The sequence below is a fragment of the Carassius auratus genome, chromosome 35 (genome assembly GCF_003368295.1).
Source record: "Carassius auratus strain Wakin chromosome 35, ASM336829v1, whole genome shotgun sequence".
Classification (NCBI taxonomy): Eukaryota; Metazoa; Chordata; class Actinopteri; order Cypriniformes; family Cyprinidae; genus Carassius; species Carassius auratus.
In genome coordinates this window covers 13,612,999-13,632,455 of record NC_039277.1, presented here as the reverse complement: position 1 = coordinate 13,632,455, position 19,457 = coordinate 13,612,999, and the positions used below count along the sequence as shown (strand labels likewise).

The window sequence follows — 19,457 nt, the reverse complement described above, 5'->3', positions numbered from 1 at the left end:
GCTCCTCAGCTCCTCCCACGGGCTTTAGGCTCGGATGGATTTACTCTCTGAGTGTCTTCGGTGAATCACAATCCTCCAAACACAACGTGAAAACACGTTATTTTGGAATAATTCACATAAACCACCTCGTCGGTGATCGTGTAAGGCAGACTGAATTTGAAACGCCGCGCACTGACTAAACTTGAATGTAGTTTAATTGCAATAATATCATATACCTTGATAAATTGAGAGTGCTGGATGTCTGTTTAACATATAGAGAAAGAGATAGAAAAAGTACAACACAAGTTTAAGAGGAGAAACCTGGAGAAAAATAACTCAAGGACCTGCGCTGATCACCTTGTCGTCGAGAAGGTGAGTCTGGATCAGTAGCCTATAGCCTACTTAAACATGTTTACTATCACATGTATATGTAGTACGTGTACAGTTTGTCATTTGCATGTCTATATTATGTTTTTATAACAACATATAATATATAAGTAAATGAAGCCACGTTTGGTTTATCTGAAACTTCTTTTAATCTGAGTTCACTTACAAAAATAGTATGACTGTTCAATATTAGATGGCAGTACTATGGCGCTTTTATGTATTTCATGGTTTTGAATTATATACTCATACATAATGATGTACACATGTTTTTGGCTAAATTTAAACAGTAAAACATTTTTAAAGCAGGAGACTTAAATACAAATATTGTAATTTGCACATTAATACATTTCTAATTTGTTAACATATTTTTTTCTTAAGATTGTATTCAAACCTGTGAATTAGAAGAAAACAAAAAAAGCTAAATTAAAAAAAACGAATCAATCTGAAAATACATTTTTGATTTCTAAACCCATGTGACATCTTGTTCCAAGTGCCTCAACCTGGCATTTATAAAAAATGCTTGTCCTGAGAACACCGTTCATCTTCTCAGTTCCACCTTGACTAGCCTATACAGTCTACTATAGTTATAGTTAGCTCTCGTTTGAATGTATGCTAGTGTTGTTTGATGTTAAACGTTTGCCCAACAGCTATAAAAAAATTATGTAAATATTGATATTTTAGGAGGACAGAATTCACCAAAATTATTCTAATTTATAAGGGTTTTGAATTAACAGTTTAACACCATAATACAAAATCAGTGCTGAAAACAGACGTTTGACATCATAGATTATTAAGATATAGTCATGACAACTGGCCCAGGTCTCCACCATCACCACTTGAATCTGCACATTATAAGTGTCCCTTTGAGTTAAAGAAAGTTGGGCTTTAATTTTGCATCTGAGATAGCCTACTCCTCATATTATCAGTGGTTTATGGGTTTCCAGTTGTTTATGGTGTTGCCAGAATCTCATGAGAGCTGAGCATTTCTCTTGAGCTTCAAGGTTTTGGGCTGAATGTTGAGGAAAGTGGTGCAGACTGCTGCTCAGGAAACTTCAGAGAGTGAAAGGACTAATAGCAGGACAAAATGGAAGTGTTTTGCAAAAGACGGGAACCACCAGATAGAGGGTGCTGGATGTTGATGTCTTTCATCTTCTTCAGAGGCACAAATAATGTCTATGTATCATATTTTGCTCCTGTTATGACATCTAACGTCATTATTAGCTCACCACAACAACCAATGTTTAACATCCAAACTGTGAGATTCTCAGAGCAGGTTAGAAGGTGCCAAAACAAAAGCAGTACACAAAGCGAGATAAATGAGCTTGTCTTTGCACACCAGAGGAGTGGGAATACAAAGGGCTGGTTTCATCCCTGGGAAAGGAAACCCTCCATCAAACCTGTTGGATGATTTCCCACAGAAACTTCCCAAAGTCTTTTCACTAGTTCTTCAATATGTCACAGCTGTCTTGTTAGAAGCTGTACTATGATTAGTCTCTCTATTATCATCTCTATGATGATGTCTCTCTATTTTCAGACATTTGAATCATTTATGAGTCCTTGAATAGAAACAGAGTTCATTTTTTGTTAATGTCATGCTGGATAATTAGAGTTTCTGGACTCCAAATCTGAGGTGAGGAACGCTGGAGGAATGAGCTGTTTGTGTTTGGAAAACACAGTATTTTCGCATCCCAAGTGTTGTTGTAATATATGTTGTCATATTGTTGTCCAACCTTTATTATGTTTTTCCAAATCTGCATGACTTAACTTGCAAAAGGAGATATTTTGCATGATGTTCCTGTTGCTCTTTTCATTTTTTTTTTTTTTTTTCATGATTTGTAATGTGCAATGATATGCAATTTCTTTGCCCCTAAATATTTACATTTATTTTGAAATTATTAGATTATATTTAGAAAAGTTATGTATACTAATGATCATATATTTTTTAATTATTTTATAAGTTGTTATTTGTCATTGTGTACCGCATACAATGGATGCTCATTTCCCTGCCATATAAATCCAGTTTATTCTTCTGTTCTGAAGTGATAACTAGTAGAGATGTTGGTGATAATTCACTGTTCCCCTATCCGGTTGGCAAGGCTCCTAAAGTGGACACCTTTATTACTCTGTAAAGTCCCACCAGGAACAATGAGGATGTTTGAGCACCTGCTGCTGTAAAATGTCTGAAAGTAACGTTCTTTCAAGGTCGGATGTCTCAGTCAGATGTTAGGAATTCAAACCGTTGAATAGAAAGTGTTGCAGTTTTGTAGTGTAATTTGGAGTTTGTAAGATGTTTAAATTGTATTGAAGAAAGTTTTTTTTTTTTTAAGGTTCACCAAGGCTGAATTTATTTTATCAAAAATACAGTCAAACAGTATTATAGTGAAATATTACAGTTTAAAATAATTGTTTTCTACTTTGATATATTTTAATATGTACTTAATGTTTGTGATGCTAAAGCTGAATTTTCAGCATCATTGCTCCAGTCTTCAGTGTCACATGATCCTTCAGAAATCATTCTAATATGCTGATTTGCTGATTGGGGTTCTCTGAGCCCTCCTCTCGGACAGCACGCCAAATACGCATAACTTTTACTCCGTTTATTATATGTAGTGAACTCGTGAAATGTCCTTGCTGTCAAAACCTTTCAGGTCAAGCCTTCCATGAGCTCAGAAACCGTAAATAAGCAAATTTGTCTTTAGAAGTGACAGCTTGATTTCCTCTTTTCAATTTGTTTAATATTCCCATTTGAAAAAATATATATTACTTGAAATCTTGAAGAGTGATTCCTTTTGGGTCCACTAATTAGAGAATTAGCTGTCAAAACAGCCAAAACAGCTTCCTCCCACTTACACGAAGCAATGCAAATGACATAAGTCATTTGAATATTTTGCAATACATTTTAAAAACATAAAAAAAACATTGAGTTCCAATTGTTGCAGGACATTTAAAATTAGATATTTCATACAATTACAAAATAATCTAATAAAAAAGTCAGTAATTTTATATTGACTTTTTAATTCAGTTGTGAATTTTGCCATTCTTCTGTTCATACACTTGTTTTTGCTTCAAATCAAAGTTTACAATTTTGATTAATGGCTTATAAATATAGCTTAAAATACTGTATGTAGAAAATGAATGGGGATAAACTTCTAGACCCAAAGCTGCTGAAAAAGTCCATTGAATTTGGTCCCCTGGTCACTTGAGGTGAGGGTCTGTAGTGAGGCAGGAAATTAAGCAGACCAAAGGTAGCTTCCTGTTTCTGGCAGTCGTACCTGTCGGGAAAGTCCAACAGCCGTGGAAGAGCAACAGGGTCTGCAGTTAGAGCTGGCGGGAATAGGGCTCAAAGCAGCATGTTAGAGAATTCGGGCTTTTGTAAGTCTTTAAAACTCATGGAAAGCTCAGTGTCATGGAAACAGGCTGGAGCATGAAGCCCCACACCAACACAGCGGAGTACACACACACTTACATTATACACTACCTCTCTCTTGCTCTAGTACTGTATGTGACTGCCACTGTGAACACTGAGAGATACGGTTTTAATGGATTTATGAAGAATGTATATTAATATTAATATTGAGGTGGATGGATCTGTTTTGCTCTTCCATAATCATGTAGCTGCTTCTGAGTGTGTCATAGGAAGACATAATAACACAGAGAAGAAGAAAAATCATATTCCATACAGTCCACAAAAAATATTCTCACAAAGGTTGCATTCATATGATCAGAAATACAGTAAAAACAGTAATGCTGTGAATTATTATTAATATGATTAAGTATTATACATTTTAAATTGTTATTTATTCCAAAGCTGAATTTATTGCAAAGCTAAATTTTCAGTATCATTACTCTAGTCTTCAGTCACATCATGATCCTACAGAAATCATTCTGGTTTACTCAAGAAACATTTATAATAATTATTAATGTTGAAAACAGTTGTGATGCTTCATATTTTCGTAGAAACCCTGATACATTTGATGACTAGAAAGTTCAATAAACGTATTTATTTGAAATAGAAATAGTTTGTAGCATTATATATGTGTCTGTTAGCACTTTTGATTAATTTAATGCAACCTTGTTAAATAAAAAAAAAACACTAAATCTTATGGACATGCAGCTGGAAGTGTAGAAAAGAGTAACACATGCTTTCATATTCTCATGCATTCGTTTTAGCATTTTCATAATGATTTGTAACACAGCCATCGTGACTTTTAGAACCGTGGTTATAAGATGGCTTGTGAGGGTTCATATGTTAATGTCTGTTCTGAATGAGTCAAAGGAATATGATTATTGTAGAATATGAAGCAGGATTTTTGAGGAAATGACTAATGAAGACTCGTAGTGGCTTGTTTGTGTATGTGAGGTGGGTTTTAGAAGATGTTAATGATATGCTAATCTGTCTGAGTGGGTGCTTCTGGTGGACAAAGATCAAATCTGTGCCGGCTGCGTCTTGATAGCCCTCTTTAATTACTGTCATTGAGATCTGTTGTTTTTCATTGGAGCATCTGGTGTGGGAATGCTGGGTCAGTGGTTGACTTATGGGTTTGTGGTTTTATGTATTATGCACTAGAGGGAAATCAATTATGCCTTTTATATAAATTAAAATAACCAAGTCTTTTATTTGTTTATTAAATAACATAATTATAGGATTTAAATGGATTTAAGAGAATAAAGGTAAACAAAGAACAATAAAATAATTGCATATACATTTACTTTATCCTTTCTATTGTATACATAAGAGCCAAAAATGGCTCTGTTAATGTTTCTTGTCCTGTCACATTTGGTTATTCATTACATGAATCATGTAAATGACAGTCTATGCTTTTGAATTAGAGAGTGACATTTTACTAAAAAGTTTTCACGACTACAGTACGAATTATTGTCAGTCTTTCAACATTTCCGATGTTAAACCGAGGTCTTGACTCTCTGTGGTCATTAAAAATCCCAGGATGTCTTTCGAAAAAAGTAGAGGTGTGACCTCGGCATCCTGGCTCAATTCGCCCATTGGCCTCTGACCATCATGGCCTCCTAACAATCCCCATATCCGCTGATTGGCTTCATCACTCCGTCTCCTCTCCACCAGTAAGCTGGTGTGTGGTGGGCGTTCTGGTGCACTATGGCTGCCGTCGCATCATCCAGGTGGATGCTGCACACTTGTGGTGGATGAGTAGATACCCCCTGACTATGTAAGCACTTTGAGTGTCTGGAAAAGCGCTATATAAATGTAAGGAATTAAATTTATATTGTAAAACTGTTGTCAGATATTTCATATTTAGCTACTTATATGTTACATTTTGCAATCTGCTAAAACTGAAGCATTCTTTGTAAATTCATGTTAACAATATCGTCCAAATTTCTTTGATCGGCCATCTCTATCATTTTGACATTCATCAGCCCTAAGACCACTGGACACATTTGGAATAAGAAGACGTAGTTAAAGAAACGTTTGACTATCAGTACACTTTTTTTCAAATTGTTCTTCAACCAGGCTTTAATGTTTTTGATCGACATTCTGCTGAGCTGAACTTTGGGACCATGGTGACCTGTAGACTGACAGAGAAGGCTGCTTTGACTCGGTCGGGTCACATTTGAATATCTGATTCTGTAAAATCTGGAAGTGTGTGTGTCTCACAGCTCATAATCAAAGAGCTGCTGTCACACAGAGTCCTGTAGGACCTGCTCTCAACCTCAGAAGGGCTGTTCACTGACCATCAGATGCAAATTACTCCACAAACTGGCAAGAATTGTCCGAGATCCGGCTAAATCTTATCTGTTTGGCCAGGTTGGTGGCATGACTGAGTGTTCTTCATTTTGGAATTACTTGTATGACGAATATAAGCAGAAAGTCTACATACAGTTTTGCTAATTAGTCTTCATTTTGTTCATTTGTTAAATGCTGACAGTGGTGTTGCCGTTGCGTTCAGTTGCAGTTTGATATAATTTCCTGTATAACCCATGATGCTGTGATTATGAAAAGATTTTTTACTTTGTATTTCAGTCGGGGTAAAATGGCATTGTGAACTGACATTACTGTTGACCCACAGATTATTACTGCAGTTATTACTGACATATCTGAGGCTGTAGAATTTTCTCTAGTATGTTTCCCTAAGGCAAGTTTCCCAGACACAGCTAAATGGCTAAATCCTCAAGGTTTTAAATGCGATATCAACACCAACAGTGTAATTTAGTTGAAGACAGGATAGGCCTGATGTCATTTCTTACAGATGCGTCTCGTTCCTGCAGGTCTGGAGTGTGTGAGTGGGATGTCTGCGCATCAGCTTTGGCCTGACTATGGTGAAACACCAACCGTTACAGGTGTATGAGAGACAGCTGTGTTTGTCCTGCCTGACCGGGATCTACGGCTGCCGCTGGAAACGGTACCAGCGCTCCCATGACGACAGCTCCAAGGTAACCACAGCATCATCCTTTGTTGGAGAAGCTATTCTAACTACATGAAGACCGAATAAAGATTAGATTTTGGTTTGTAGTTATGATGCAGTTTAACAGTTTCTTTTAAAGAAATAAATAATTTAAATAAAAAAATCTAATAAAAAAATACTTTGCGTTATCAAACTTTATTCCAGCCCATGTAACAATAGTGTGATGGATAGCCATTTTGATGGGAAGATGTGTAAAGCTTGAATGAGTGGCCAATAATAACCAAGCAGGCGGAGCTTAGAAAAGTGTCAGTTGTCATCTATGATTCCCACACCTCTGGATCATAGTTCTGGAACTACTTTGATGATACCGGTGCTTTTCTATAGAAATTTCTGTCAGTGCCTGGTGCTCACTAATTATTTGAGGAACCGAAGGACAACTAGTTTGTAATAAAGCAAAAACGCTTTCCCCTCTGCTGTCTGAATGTCTCTGTCAGACAGGGAGAAACTCAAGCCAGAGTTTCAGATTCCCTGGAGGACGTGTTGTAGGTCAATTCCAATCTTTATACAACACAGTGAAAGGCTTAGTAAGGTTTCTCTGTCTCTCTTTGACCTGTCAGTTCAATGTCTTGTGACGCCAGACTGGATACTGAGCTTATTTGGTAAAATTAATCAAGCAGCTAAAGCCTGTTATTTTAACCACACATCCATTTCAGCCCAGTGATCAAATGTTCTGACCTGAAATGAGCCACAGTCACATTGAAAATCAACCCTTATCTAATATTTACCTACGGTCCTCTAATATTCATAGGGTATCAAGCTTAAGTGTACAGTGGGTATAGAAAAAAGATAATCACTGAGTTGGAAAAAGGATCATCCCCTTGTTTCAGTATTTTGTTGAACCACCTTTTGCTGTTGTGGTTGCACATCTAAACTTTGCGATATTTGCCCACTTTTCTTTGAAGAACTGCTCAAGTTCATTTAAGTTTGATGGTGACTATTTGTGGACTGCAGTCTTAAAGTCATTCCACAGATTTTCAGTGGAGTTTAAGTCTGAGCTCTGTCTAAGCCATGCATGCACATTCACCTTTTTCTCCTTCAACCACTGTGATCTCAGTTTTGCTATGTTCTTTGGGTCATTTTCATGTTTGAAGGTAAACCTTCTTCCCTTTGACAACTGTCAGGCGCAGGGCAGTAGATTTTCCTCCTGCGGCTAAATACAATTTTAGTCTCATATTTGCCTCAGAATCTCCAAGGTGGGTTTTGGCAAAGCTCAGTCGTGTCTGCATGTGGTCTTTTTGAGGAGTGACTTTTTTTCTTGCAACCCTCCCATACTAGTCACATTTGTGAAGAATTTGTGATATTGTTGTCACATGCACACAATGACCACCCTTTTCATAAATTCCTGCGACTGCTTCAGAGTTGCTGTAGGCCTCTCAGACCAGTTTCCTCCTGGCTCTTTCATCCAATTTGGAAAGACGTCCTGATCCAGGGAGGGTCTGTGTTGTACCAAATACCTTCCACTTCTTAATAATAGACTTCACCGTGCTTCTAGGCATTGATAAAGCCTTTGATTTTTTTTTGTACATCTCTTGACTTGTGCCTGTCCACATCTTTATCCAAAATACCTCTTTTGACCGAGCAAACTCATCAGACTCAAAAAGACTCCGCTGTCCTTTTTTTATGTCATTACTTCTGGCTCCGCCCACTCTATAATTAGGAGGAGCTGATTGGATTGAGGGATTAGCAGCTGTCAGCTGTGCAGAATGAATGAACAGAACAGTGAAATATGTCCTCCGCTGTACAGTATCCAACAATTATTTTGGATGCCTCCAAAAATCTACTGCCTTTTCTCAGCAGCTCCTCAAAGGTGGACAATACTTAAAAAACATGTTGATAGAACTAGTTCATAGAACTATATAAATTTGTGTTTCAAGTATATCTATTTAGTTTAATTTCTCAAACACACTTGCGCTTTTAGTTGCAATGTTTGACAATACTTTGCAGTACTTGCAAACTTATTTGAATCTGTTTAAATATTTTTACACATGTATTTCATGTTGAATATGTTACAGGTAATAAAAATGTATACACTTAAATATTGAAATTGTCTTTTTGTGACTTCTTCTCACAGTTTTCACACCAGTGGGCTCAATTTCTTTATCTCGCCTAGGGCCCCACAACCCTTCGGACCGGCACTGTGTCAGATTTTTAAAAACAAATAGGCTAGGCCTACCTGAACGCAAACATTCAAAATCTGACATTTTCCAGAAAAGAATCCAGCAAGATCAATTTAATGTGAGCAACAGTGTGTTTTGCTGCAACAGCGCTGATGGAAGTGTTTGGGATCATTTTATTTTAAATGCCATAATGTCAGCTGAAAACATTGCAGTTGTGTTTTAAAATACAACAACGAGCACCAAAAAACCATTTAAAGAGGCTCATTCAGCGGTCTCCGTGCGGGATGGGAAAGTCAGCAAATTGATCTCAAGCATATGGCGCGCTCTCTTCATTTTATGAAATGATCATAATCACATCTATTCATTTTATAATCCTGCTACTAGCATTTTATTCAGTCTAAAACACCATTCATTCAAGCGAGAAAGCGTTTTGTGGGGGGGGGGGGGTTGCACATCCTGTCATGGCAGTGACTGCTGCCTGCAATTGATGCATTTTGCAGCATTATGGTTAATAACGACTAATCAATTAATTGATTAATTTAAACGACAATCGATTTAGGAATCCTATGAGATTAGTTTCAGGCATTGATGGTTTTCCTACTAACAAGCATGTGTGCTCATGTCATTTAACACACACATCAGGGAGAATTGTATTGTTATTGTTTATTTATAAATATATATTGTTTGCCCCTGTGAGAAACCTTTTTTATTCCGTTGATACTTTTGGAAAAAATTTTAATCAAGTGAATCCGAACATGGTCCTAAGATTTCTAGAGGAAATAAATGTTAAACATCTTTTATAGTCTTCCTTTGATTGATTGTACTTTATTCTCGCCATGAATATAGCCTTAGAAGCTGGTATGGCGTTTAAAAGAAAAGAAAGAAAGAATATATATTGTTTTAAGTAACGCTTTTCAGTATTAGCATCAGGTGAGCCGAAACAAGTTTATTACATCACCTTTTAACTCCTGTGAACAGCAATAAACCTCCACCCTCTCGATCTCCACCAACGACACTGCATGGTCTCCTAGGAAACATGCTTTAGTGCCATGCAATCTCTCTCTCTCTCTCTCTCTCTCTCTCTCTCTTTCTCTCTCTCTCTCTCTCTCTCTCTCTCTCTCTCTCTCTCTCTCTCTCTCAGAATGATCCCGCTGTGCTGAAAATGTTCCATTGCTGCTGTAATTCTCTATTGAACGCTGCGTGGTTTCTATGGTGAAGGAATTTAATTAAATTCCTGTCATTTTGTTCATAAACTTATTAGTTACTAAAGCTCACATTCTATCATGCTCTTTACAACTTTAAGGCATCTTTAAAGCTCTGTATTTGATCTCAGTGGCCTTTTATATCCCCTGCCACACATGATATGTGATTAAATGAGTGCTGAGTCCAGATGTGAACATGTTGTAAATGATATAAAGACGGTTATTAAATGTCCCAATTTGGAACATATAAATAAAAAATAAGTTGTGAAAAAAATCACAGACAGGCTGGATGATCGATTAATGCCCTGTTTGTCAGTCTGCCATGTCTGTCTTGTTGTGTTCCTCACAAGCTTTGGATAAAAGCATCTGCTAAATGAACAAATGTACATAAGTCTGTCTGGAAGGCATGCGTGCTTATATCCGGTTTTTGTTTTTCAGTGGGAATGTTCATGGTTCTTCCTCCTCTGCTGTTCCTTTCTCCTTCTCCTCGTCTGGTCCTACTTCTGGTTGGTGGCTCATAATGACTACAACGAGTTCAACTGGTGAGTTCAGCCTGATGTTTGGAGGAACCTGCTGTTTTAGGATTGACATCAGCAGGTCATTAACTCTGATCCCTGCTGTGTGTCTCCACCACGAAGCTGACATCAAGCCATGATTGCACATTTCATTACTACAGCATGTTTTATGAGTTTACTAGTTTGATTGCGAGGTTTACTCTGTTACTTTCATCTACATGGATTTCTTAACAGGTTTCTGAATTAATTTTATACACTAAGCTTTGGAAAACATCATGTGCTAAGCATGCTCTGTTTTTTTTTCCCTTCTGTTGATGGTGTTTGTTTCTCTGGCAGGTTGTTATATAATCGTTCAGCCGTTTGGAAGGATGGCACAGTCCCTATTCTCACCACAACACTCACAGGATTCACTTACACTGCATTTTTAATGGTGAGCATTCTTAACACATGCACATGTGACACAGAAAGTAAGCAGTGGTTTTAACTTTTTATGGCATGTTGATTGTTGCATTAACATGGTGAAACCATTACTGACTGCTTGGTAGTTCAAAACATCACCCTTGCAGCCTTAATTACATATACACGCTTGTGAGTGTGTATGATTTTTTATTTTATTTTTATTGAAAATTATTATTGTTATTATTATGTAGAAAATCTTATATAATACCTATATAAGTGAGTAAGAGCATCAGATAAATGTTTTTTTTAATTACTTTTATTCATTTTTATGTATTTTAATTTATTTTATTTTATATTTAAAATAAATATAATAATAATAATAATATTTAATATTATTATTATTATTATTATTAAAATATTTTTTTTTTTTTCAGATTCTTGCACTTTGTCACATTGTACTGGGACAGCAGCTTAACTTGTACTGGATCCATAAGGTGAGATGAGTTTATACATCTGTTTAAGCCTTTAGCTAGACTGGGGTTATTCATGTACATCATAACAAGCTTTATTTTGCACAGATTGTAGTCCTGGCTATTCTGCTCACCACCATAGCAGGACTGGTGTCCATTGATGATTTCTGGCAGGATGAATGGGACATTGTCATCATTTCTCTGCAGGTTGGATCAGTCTCATCAGCATATTGCTGCCCAGTGTCTTGAGGTCTTTCTTCTCAAATAATTTAGGCTCTGTTCTGATGTGATCATTGATTTGTTGTAGTTCACAGGGCCGTTCCTACACATCGTGGCTTTATCTGTGGTCACAGCATTAGGTTGGGTCGTCGCTGGTCAGGTGGTCCGCGTGGAAAGATCAAGTGAGTTGAAACGTAATGTGAGGGGAAATGGCAGTTTAGGTCGAAGCCTGGCTGACCCCTCACCTACTTGAATTTGAAATATATGTAGATTACCATTCAAAAGTTTGGAAATGACAAAAGCTGTTCTTTTGAATTTTCTAGAACTGTTTTCAACATTGATAATAATAAGAAATGTTTCTTGAGCAGTATATTAGAATGATTTCTGAAAGATCATGTCACACTGAAGACTTCATAATATTACTGTTTTCACTGTATTTAGTAAATGCAGCCTTGGAAAGCTTATGAGATTTACCCACCCCAAACCTTTGAACAGGTGTGTTTACATTTTGACATCTATTTTTGTGTGTGTATCCAGGATTCCAAGTTGTAACGCTGGTGATTTATGTGAGCCTTCTCCTGGTTCTCTATCTGGTTCCCCTCTTCATCTCATCTCCCTGCATCATAGACCGGTCCAAGCTCGGTCCTCGTCCCGCTGTCATTGGCCGTCGTGGAGCTCCAATGGTGAGTTTCATAATCCTGGTTTTCCAGGCTGGAACATCGGCCATATTTGAACTCAGTTCCTGTGACATGGTTCGTCTGTGGAATCCAGGTTTCTTTCTGAAGTTCGCTGGAAGGATTGTGTGCCCCTGCTGTAGAGATCAACACTTACACTTTGTCTAAACATTAAGCTGAATGTACAATGGAGCTTAAAGCGGTTTGATAGTAGGATAGTAACTCCGACTACACACTTCCTCTTTCTCTCAGCTCGCTCCAGAACACACCATCATGTCCTTCAGTAAAGCACTGCAACAGAAGGTCACTGCCCTGGAAGCAGAGGTTACCATCAGGTATCCTTTTATCTTTTTTGTGTGAAACCTACCTCTCATACCTTTCTAAACAAAGCGTAATCTTGTATTTATTTTATTTTCAGTTAAATGTGAAGAAAGGAATAGCAACAACTCTAATTGGCTCTCAGTAACTTAGTATGCTTTTTTCGCTTCAGTCTGGATGGAGTGCCTTTTTTGATGAGGGACCGCACACTCCGCAGGACCACCAATGTGGACAAACTGTTTCCGTCCCGTCAGGACCATGATGCCTCGTTCTTTAACTGGACAGAGATTCGCAGTCTCAATGCTGGACTTTGGTTCCTCAGGGTATTGCATTTGATTTCTTTCGTATTTCTTATTGTCCACCTTCACAATTACTAAAGATTTTGAGGTTGTTTGTCCCTCAGGATGATCCATACTGGACACTGCAGTACATGTCGGGAAAAGATCGCAACCGCACGGCCAATCAGACGGTGTGTAGCCTAGCGGAGCTGCTGCGTCTGGCTGCTAGAGCGAACCGCTCAGTGATTTTCAGCCTGCGGCGCCCTCCGTCCCATCATCCCCGGCATCAGCTCTGGGTCAGTGATGCACTGAAGGTGATTCAGAGATCCAGCATCCTACCAGAACAGGTGAGAACGTGTCTTATTATTCATTCTAAAATATTCTGATAAGCTTCTAAAGTTAAAAAATAACTTAATCTGCTACTTTACACTCCAAATAAATGCTTACTTGTGTTGTTATTATTCTGTCTAAACCGTACATTTTGAGATAATATTCTTAATAAAAAATCAAACATTAGAAAAGGCCTTTATCAGCTACTTTATAAGAACCAGTTTCAAATAAATGATGTGTATTATAATATTTAATTACATATAAAAGTATAATGTCGTATTGTAAAAGTCTTAAATATTGAGAAAAATATTCCTAAAAAGTTTAGATTAGAAAATAATTTCATTAGCCACAAGTCATTTTTAATAAATATTTTTTTGTGATCAACTTTTCATTTGATTTTATCACAAAATGTATACTTTTATTTTGTTATATGCCAAGTAGTATATATGTGTCCTCAAGTACATAAAACAAACATGGGTTTTCAAAAGTGCAACAATAACTTTATCCAACATCCAGAAATGAACTTTGTGCTTTATGAATGACAGCGAATGATCTCTCTATAAGAGCAATATTTCTGAAATAATTCTATCATTCTTTTATTGAAGGGGGTCCAGGAGAAAACCAAGAGTGCATTATATATATATTTTTTATTTTTTTACTGCAGTTAAACCTGCAAATATAACTTATTTAGAAGCCATATTAGTGCAAATAATAAAAGATGAGGCATCATTAAATAAAACTAAGGTAAGCAGTTTAGGGACTGGGAACTCTAAAATATCCTTAAGAAATACTGTGACTCGGAACCAAAGATTAGAGACATCTGGGCAATCCCAGAAGATATGCAGGTAAGTGCAAACTGTATTCAGATTACTGTGAGCTTCATTTAAAAATGTCTGTAAGGGAAAAGGGAAACTTGAACTTGAAATGAATCAACTGATGTGCAGGATTACCATCAAAATTTTACCATTCCTAAATTAATTATTTACAGATATTTATTTATTTAAAATTATATAGTTTGTTGTCTTATTTTGTCAGTACTGTATGTTTTAACATTTAGTGTAAATCTTAAATATCCAGATATAAGCTTCTAAGATTAGAAAAGAACATAATCAGCTACTGTGTGTGTGTGTGTGTGTGTGTGTGTGTGTGTGTGTAGGTGATGTGGACGCCTGACTGGTACAGGAAGAAGGTGCGTGCAGCGGTTCCTCTCCTTCAGCAGACGTCAGATGAGAAACTTCCTGTGGCTGAGCTGAAAGAAAGAGGGATCAGTACTCTGACCCTGCACTACAGCCAGGCCAGAGCTCAGGATATCAGGTACACACACACACACACACTCAGAACATCAGCAGACATCGGCCTTTCTCAGTCTGTATTAAATATCATACTGAAAGCATTTTGCAGTGAAATATAACATCAAATGTATAACCATACAGCTATTGCCATTATGGTTAAATCACAGTGTATTAAAATGTTAATATGGAGTTATCAAATGGGATACAACTATTGGAAATATTGTATTATCTTGGTGTAAATGTGTACAATGTAAAATAAAAAAATTCAATCCATTTTAATAGATGCATTTAGATACTTAGGCTGGGTCTGTGTTTTGAGACCACATTTTTATTGTTCTTTTTATTACTATGATATTACAATGCATTATGATTTATATAGTTATACAATATACATTTTAATGTATGAGGTTTAAATCTTTTTTTGGTCTATAGATACATGCAGTACATACATGCACAATCAGTTTTAATGTTTCGTTTATATGAAAGTAGGGAAGAGGTTTAGTTCTGCAATACTTTTACTAAACAAACTTCCTCTGTGTATATGTGTGTGTCGTGAGCAGGCAGTTCTCTGGCAGTAATGTGAGTGTGAACGTGTATCCGGTGAACGAGCCGTGGCTCTATTCGCTCATGTGGTGCAGCGGGGTTCAGTCCGTCTCTTCTGATGCCCCACACATTCTGAAGAAAGTGCCTAGTCCTGTCTGGATCATGGTACTGATCTCTCTCTGGCTGAATCCCAGTTCACACACTCCTATTACGTACGAAAAGCCCTGGCCACATTCAAGAACACAGGCCAGTTTTCCACAGATTTGGAACGCTTGTCATTCATGGAGTCCTACACTTTGGCAAATGTTCTTTTAATGGCTAATTTGATTATGCTGTCATCTTCCAAGGTGGATGTAGTGAATCTTGGCCCTATACATTCTACTTTCCATTCCACTGGATACTGTAGATTTTACATTACATGCTTTATAAATGATGCAAGATCAGTATTGAGAAATAATGTTGCAAATGGTTGCATATGTGTGCATCACTAAAACCTGTAGCGCAAGGGATTGTGGGCAAAAGCTTTGAAATACTTCAAAAAATTATTTGGAAATGGTACCTTTATGCTAAATATTTAGACACATTAGACATTATATATACTGTGTGTGTGTGTGTGTGTGTGTATATATATCATATTCTTATTAATTAAAACAGTTTTATACAGATTTAAATTTTATTTGATTGGGATTCTGGTGTGGGATTTTCAGTATTTTTATGGCTGTCTAATGGCTAAATGCTGCTTTTAACGTGTGTAGAGTGCAGATGAATATGGCCTGATATGGATCACTTCAGATATAATCTCTGTGGCGATTGTCATCGGCATCTTCGTATTTCAGAAGTAAGTGCATCTCTTTTATTATGTCCTTCAAGTTGTTTCTCAATACTTTTTAATACTTGAAGCTTTTTTGCTGTGTCGGTAATGGCTTTAATCTATACGACTATTTCATTTGCACGGAAGCCTGTTTGATTTGCAGCGCAGTCATTGGCATTAATGTTAGGTTGTTTTGTAGTTAGCATGCTTGCTATATCTCTGCTGGATGGCGGGGCACTTTTCAACTCATGGCTCTGCTCTTTTTTTCTGGGCAATCTCTACTTTCCCTCCGTTTTCTCGCTGTCCTCTGCTCTTTGCATGCACCTGTCCTCTGCTGCTCACTGAAATTGCTCAGCTATCACCTGATCAGGTAATGAGGATGAGTATTTTAGGGACAGAATTCTTTGACTGTTTTGGTTTTTTTTTTTTTTTTTTTTTTCATCTCATCAAATATGTCAGGATGTGATACTTAGATTCAATATAATGACCAGAATTTTATGGCACTTTCAGACCCTCTGATTTGTGTTTTGGCGACGGTGTGTTGTCATCTTTTTCCTCAGGTGGAAGATGAGTGGCATGCGCAGCTACAACCCGGAGCAGATCATGCTCAGCGCTGTAGCACGTCGGCCGAGTCGTGACGTCAACCTCATGAAGGAGAAACTGATCTTCTCAGGTGAGACTCATGAGCACACAGCTGTGTGGTTAATAAAGCCACAGAACGATTTAACTCGCTGTGACCTCTGCATATGGCTTTAGCACATCACCCCCTGGTAATGCACATTCAATATCTGTATTCATATCTGCATATGGTTCACATTATACAACAAGGTTAAACATTAGTTAATGCATTAGGTATCATGGACAGATAAGAAACTTTTATTTACGTATTATTATATATTTTATTTATTTATTACCAGATATAACTTTTGATATTTTTCTACTAGTGTGTGCAGGACTCTATAGTTCATTTATGTAAGTGAGCAATGCATAGCAAAATAAATAAACTGTTACATATTCTTCATACAGTGGACTATCAGTAAAATTGATTAAACACTTTTTTTTTTCAACTATAGTGACTAAACTGTGAATACGTGTGAAATGTTGAAGATGTCTGAATAAATTTTGGTGTGTGTGTGTGAGCTTGTTTATGTGGTTAATGAGGACATTTTTAGTGTCCCCGTAATTCAAAACGCTTATAAATCATACAGAATTAGTTATTTTGAAAATCCAAAAATGTACAAAGTTTCCTGTGAGGGTTAGGTTTAGGTGCTGTACAGAATAAAACCCATTACGCCTATGGTGAGTCCCCATAAACCACATATACCAACGTGTGTGTGTGTGTATGCATGTATGTGTGTGTGTGTGTGTGTGTGTGTGTGTGTGTGTGTGTGTGTGTGTGTGTGTGTGTGTGTGTGTGTGTGTGTGTGTGTGTGTGTGTGTGTGTGTGTGTGTGTGTGTGTGTGTGTGTGTGTGTGTGTGTGTGTGTGTGTATATATATATATATATATATATATATATATATATATATATATATATATATATATATATATATATATATATATATATATATAAAATGCTGGCAAGCAATTAATCGCATTTAAAAAAAAGTTTTTGTTTACATAATATATGTGTGTGTACTGTATATTTTGTCTGTCTATATAAAATATTTATATATAATATAAATTAAGCTGCATGTTTATATTTAGAAAATTTAATTTTGTGTATTTATATATACATCAATAATATACACAGTACATATACTTTGTAAGCAAAAACTTTTATTTTGAATGCGATTAATTGCAATTAATTGTTTGACAGCACTAATGTGTGTATAACATGTGGCTCAAAAGTCTTCTGGTAGGCTCTGTGAAAGTTCGTTCATTTAAATACAGACTCCAACATCTCCCTCTAGTGGAGAAATCTGCCCTGTGAAACTCTGGCTAATGATGTTCGTGCTCTTTCATCCCTCAGAGATCAACAACGGTGTCGGGAGCACAGATGAGCTCTCCGTGTACACAAGAAACGGACTGGACATGTACTCCCGCGATGACATCATGACACCCACCCGTCATGCAACGAAACTTTAATGACTACTTGAAGCCATTTAATGGAACAGACATCTCAAGCTCAAAATCATTCATTTAGACCGAGTTGCTTTTTCGAACATTGATTGAATGATTTTTGATTGGTTCACAGACACTCTGGGACTGTATTCGAATGAGTCCGTGTTCTGCTTTGATGCCTTACATAGCCATGTATTTTTCCTGTACCAAACTGTATTTAAATTATTGTGGACTGTAAAGTTTAGAGTCAGATCTTGAAAGCAGGTAATTAAAGTGTCCTATTAATAATATTTTTGAAGAACAGACTGAAGATCAATGGATTTAATGTTAAAGCATGCCGAAATCACAGATTCAGAGATGTTCTGAGCCCCAAACTAGCCCTTGTAAATCTCGACTGTATAGGCTGATATAATTATTTATTTTTTTGTTATTTTTGTAACACATTATTTGCTTGCTGTTGATTCATGTCACTGCACTAGCTTAAAATCACATTTCTTCTACCTTGCTGTATCAGTGTCTTTTTAAGTGATTTGTTTTGTAATGAAATCTCTGAATTGCGTTGAGAGTCTTTTTCATGAGGTGTTCAAATGGGTTTTGAAGGTAATTATTACTGGAAGTTATTCAGTATATTTGGTACAATTGAGACACTTCTGATCACAAACTGGCCCTGTTCATCCTGTGCTGCAGTAGACAGGGCTACTCTTTAGTCTCTCAGAATGATACTTATGATAAACCGCAGTTTTTTATTGTGTATTATTGGGTAACACATAGGCCATATTCATTCACGAGCAGAAAGTTTGTATAAATCACTCTTGGGTCAATAAGATCTTTTTTTTTTTTTTTTTTTTTTTAAATATATACTTCTATTCAGCAAGGATGCTTTAAAATTACCAAACATGACATTAAAGATATTCATAATCTTATGATTTATATTTTTTTGTTCTTTATTTTTCATTTCTATTTATCTAAGAATCCTTAAAAAAATGTTTTACAGCTTCCACCACAATATTTAGCGGCACAACTGCTTTCAACTATATATGAAAATAGATATAAAATAAATAAAAACAGAAAATCGTTAAATTTCAGTAATATTTCAGAATACTGTTTTAACTTCGGTGAATATTAGAGATGTAAAACACATTTACAAAATCTTAAATGAGCCCAAAACTTTGAACAGTTTTGTATAATCATTATAAAGACTGCAGTTCATGCATGTACAAAAATTAAATCAATGAATCAAATATTAAGTTTTTTTTTTTAACTATTTGAATGTGCATTAACTAATGATTAATAAACCAGTTATATTTGTTCGTGTTGTTTTAAAGTGTTACCAATTATTTTTTAAGACAAAAGCGGTGCGATCTATTTTGCCGAACATTTTTTTCAACAATTTTAAGTTCCATGTGCAGCAATAATGTTGTAA

At 36.4% G+C, this 19,457-nt stretch overlaps 1 protein-coding gene across 3 annotated transcripts; it reads left to right on the top strand.

Annotated features, from left to right (window-relative positions):
* Window positions 1-18,868, top strand: LOC113054502 (glycerophosphodiester phosphodiesterase domain-containing protein 5-like). 3 transcript variants are annotated; one of them, XM_026220104.1, is made up of 17 exons: window positions 1-351; window positions 6,607-6,771; window positions 10,561-10,664; window positions 10,974-11,067; window positions 11,471-11,530; window positions 11,615-11,713; window positions 11,814-11,907; window positions 12,263-12,408; window positions 12,652-12,734; window positions 12,890-13,040; window positions 13,121-13,342; window positions 14,482-14,639; window positions 15,178-15,325; window positions 15,916-15,998; window positions 16,327-16,341; window positions 16,532-16,644; window positions 17,943-18,868. In XM_026220104.1, the coding sequence occupies exons 2-17, from the start codon at window positions 6,655-6,657 to the stop codon at window positions 18,056-18,058; spliced, it is 1,803 nt and encodes a 600-aa protein (XP_026075889.1). In that variant the 5' UTR covers window positions 1-351; window positions 6,607-6,654; the 3' UTR covers window positions 18,059-18,868. The 3 variants fall into 3 exon arrangements, with proteins under 3 accessions (XP_026075889.1, XP_026075891.1, XP_026075890.1); XM_026220106.1 differs by lacking the exon at window positions 6,607-6,771; XM_026220105.1 differs by lacking the exon at window positions 16,327-16,341.
* Window positions 18,869-19,457: the final 589 nt, after the last annotated feature.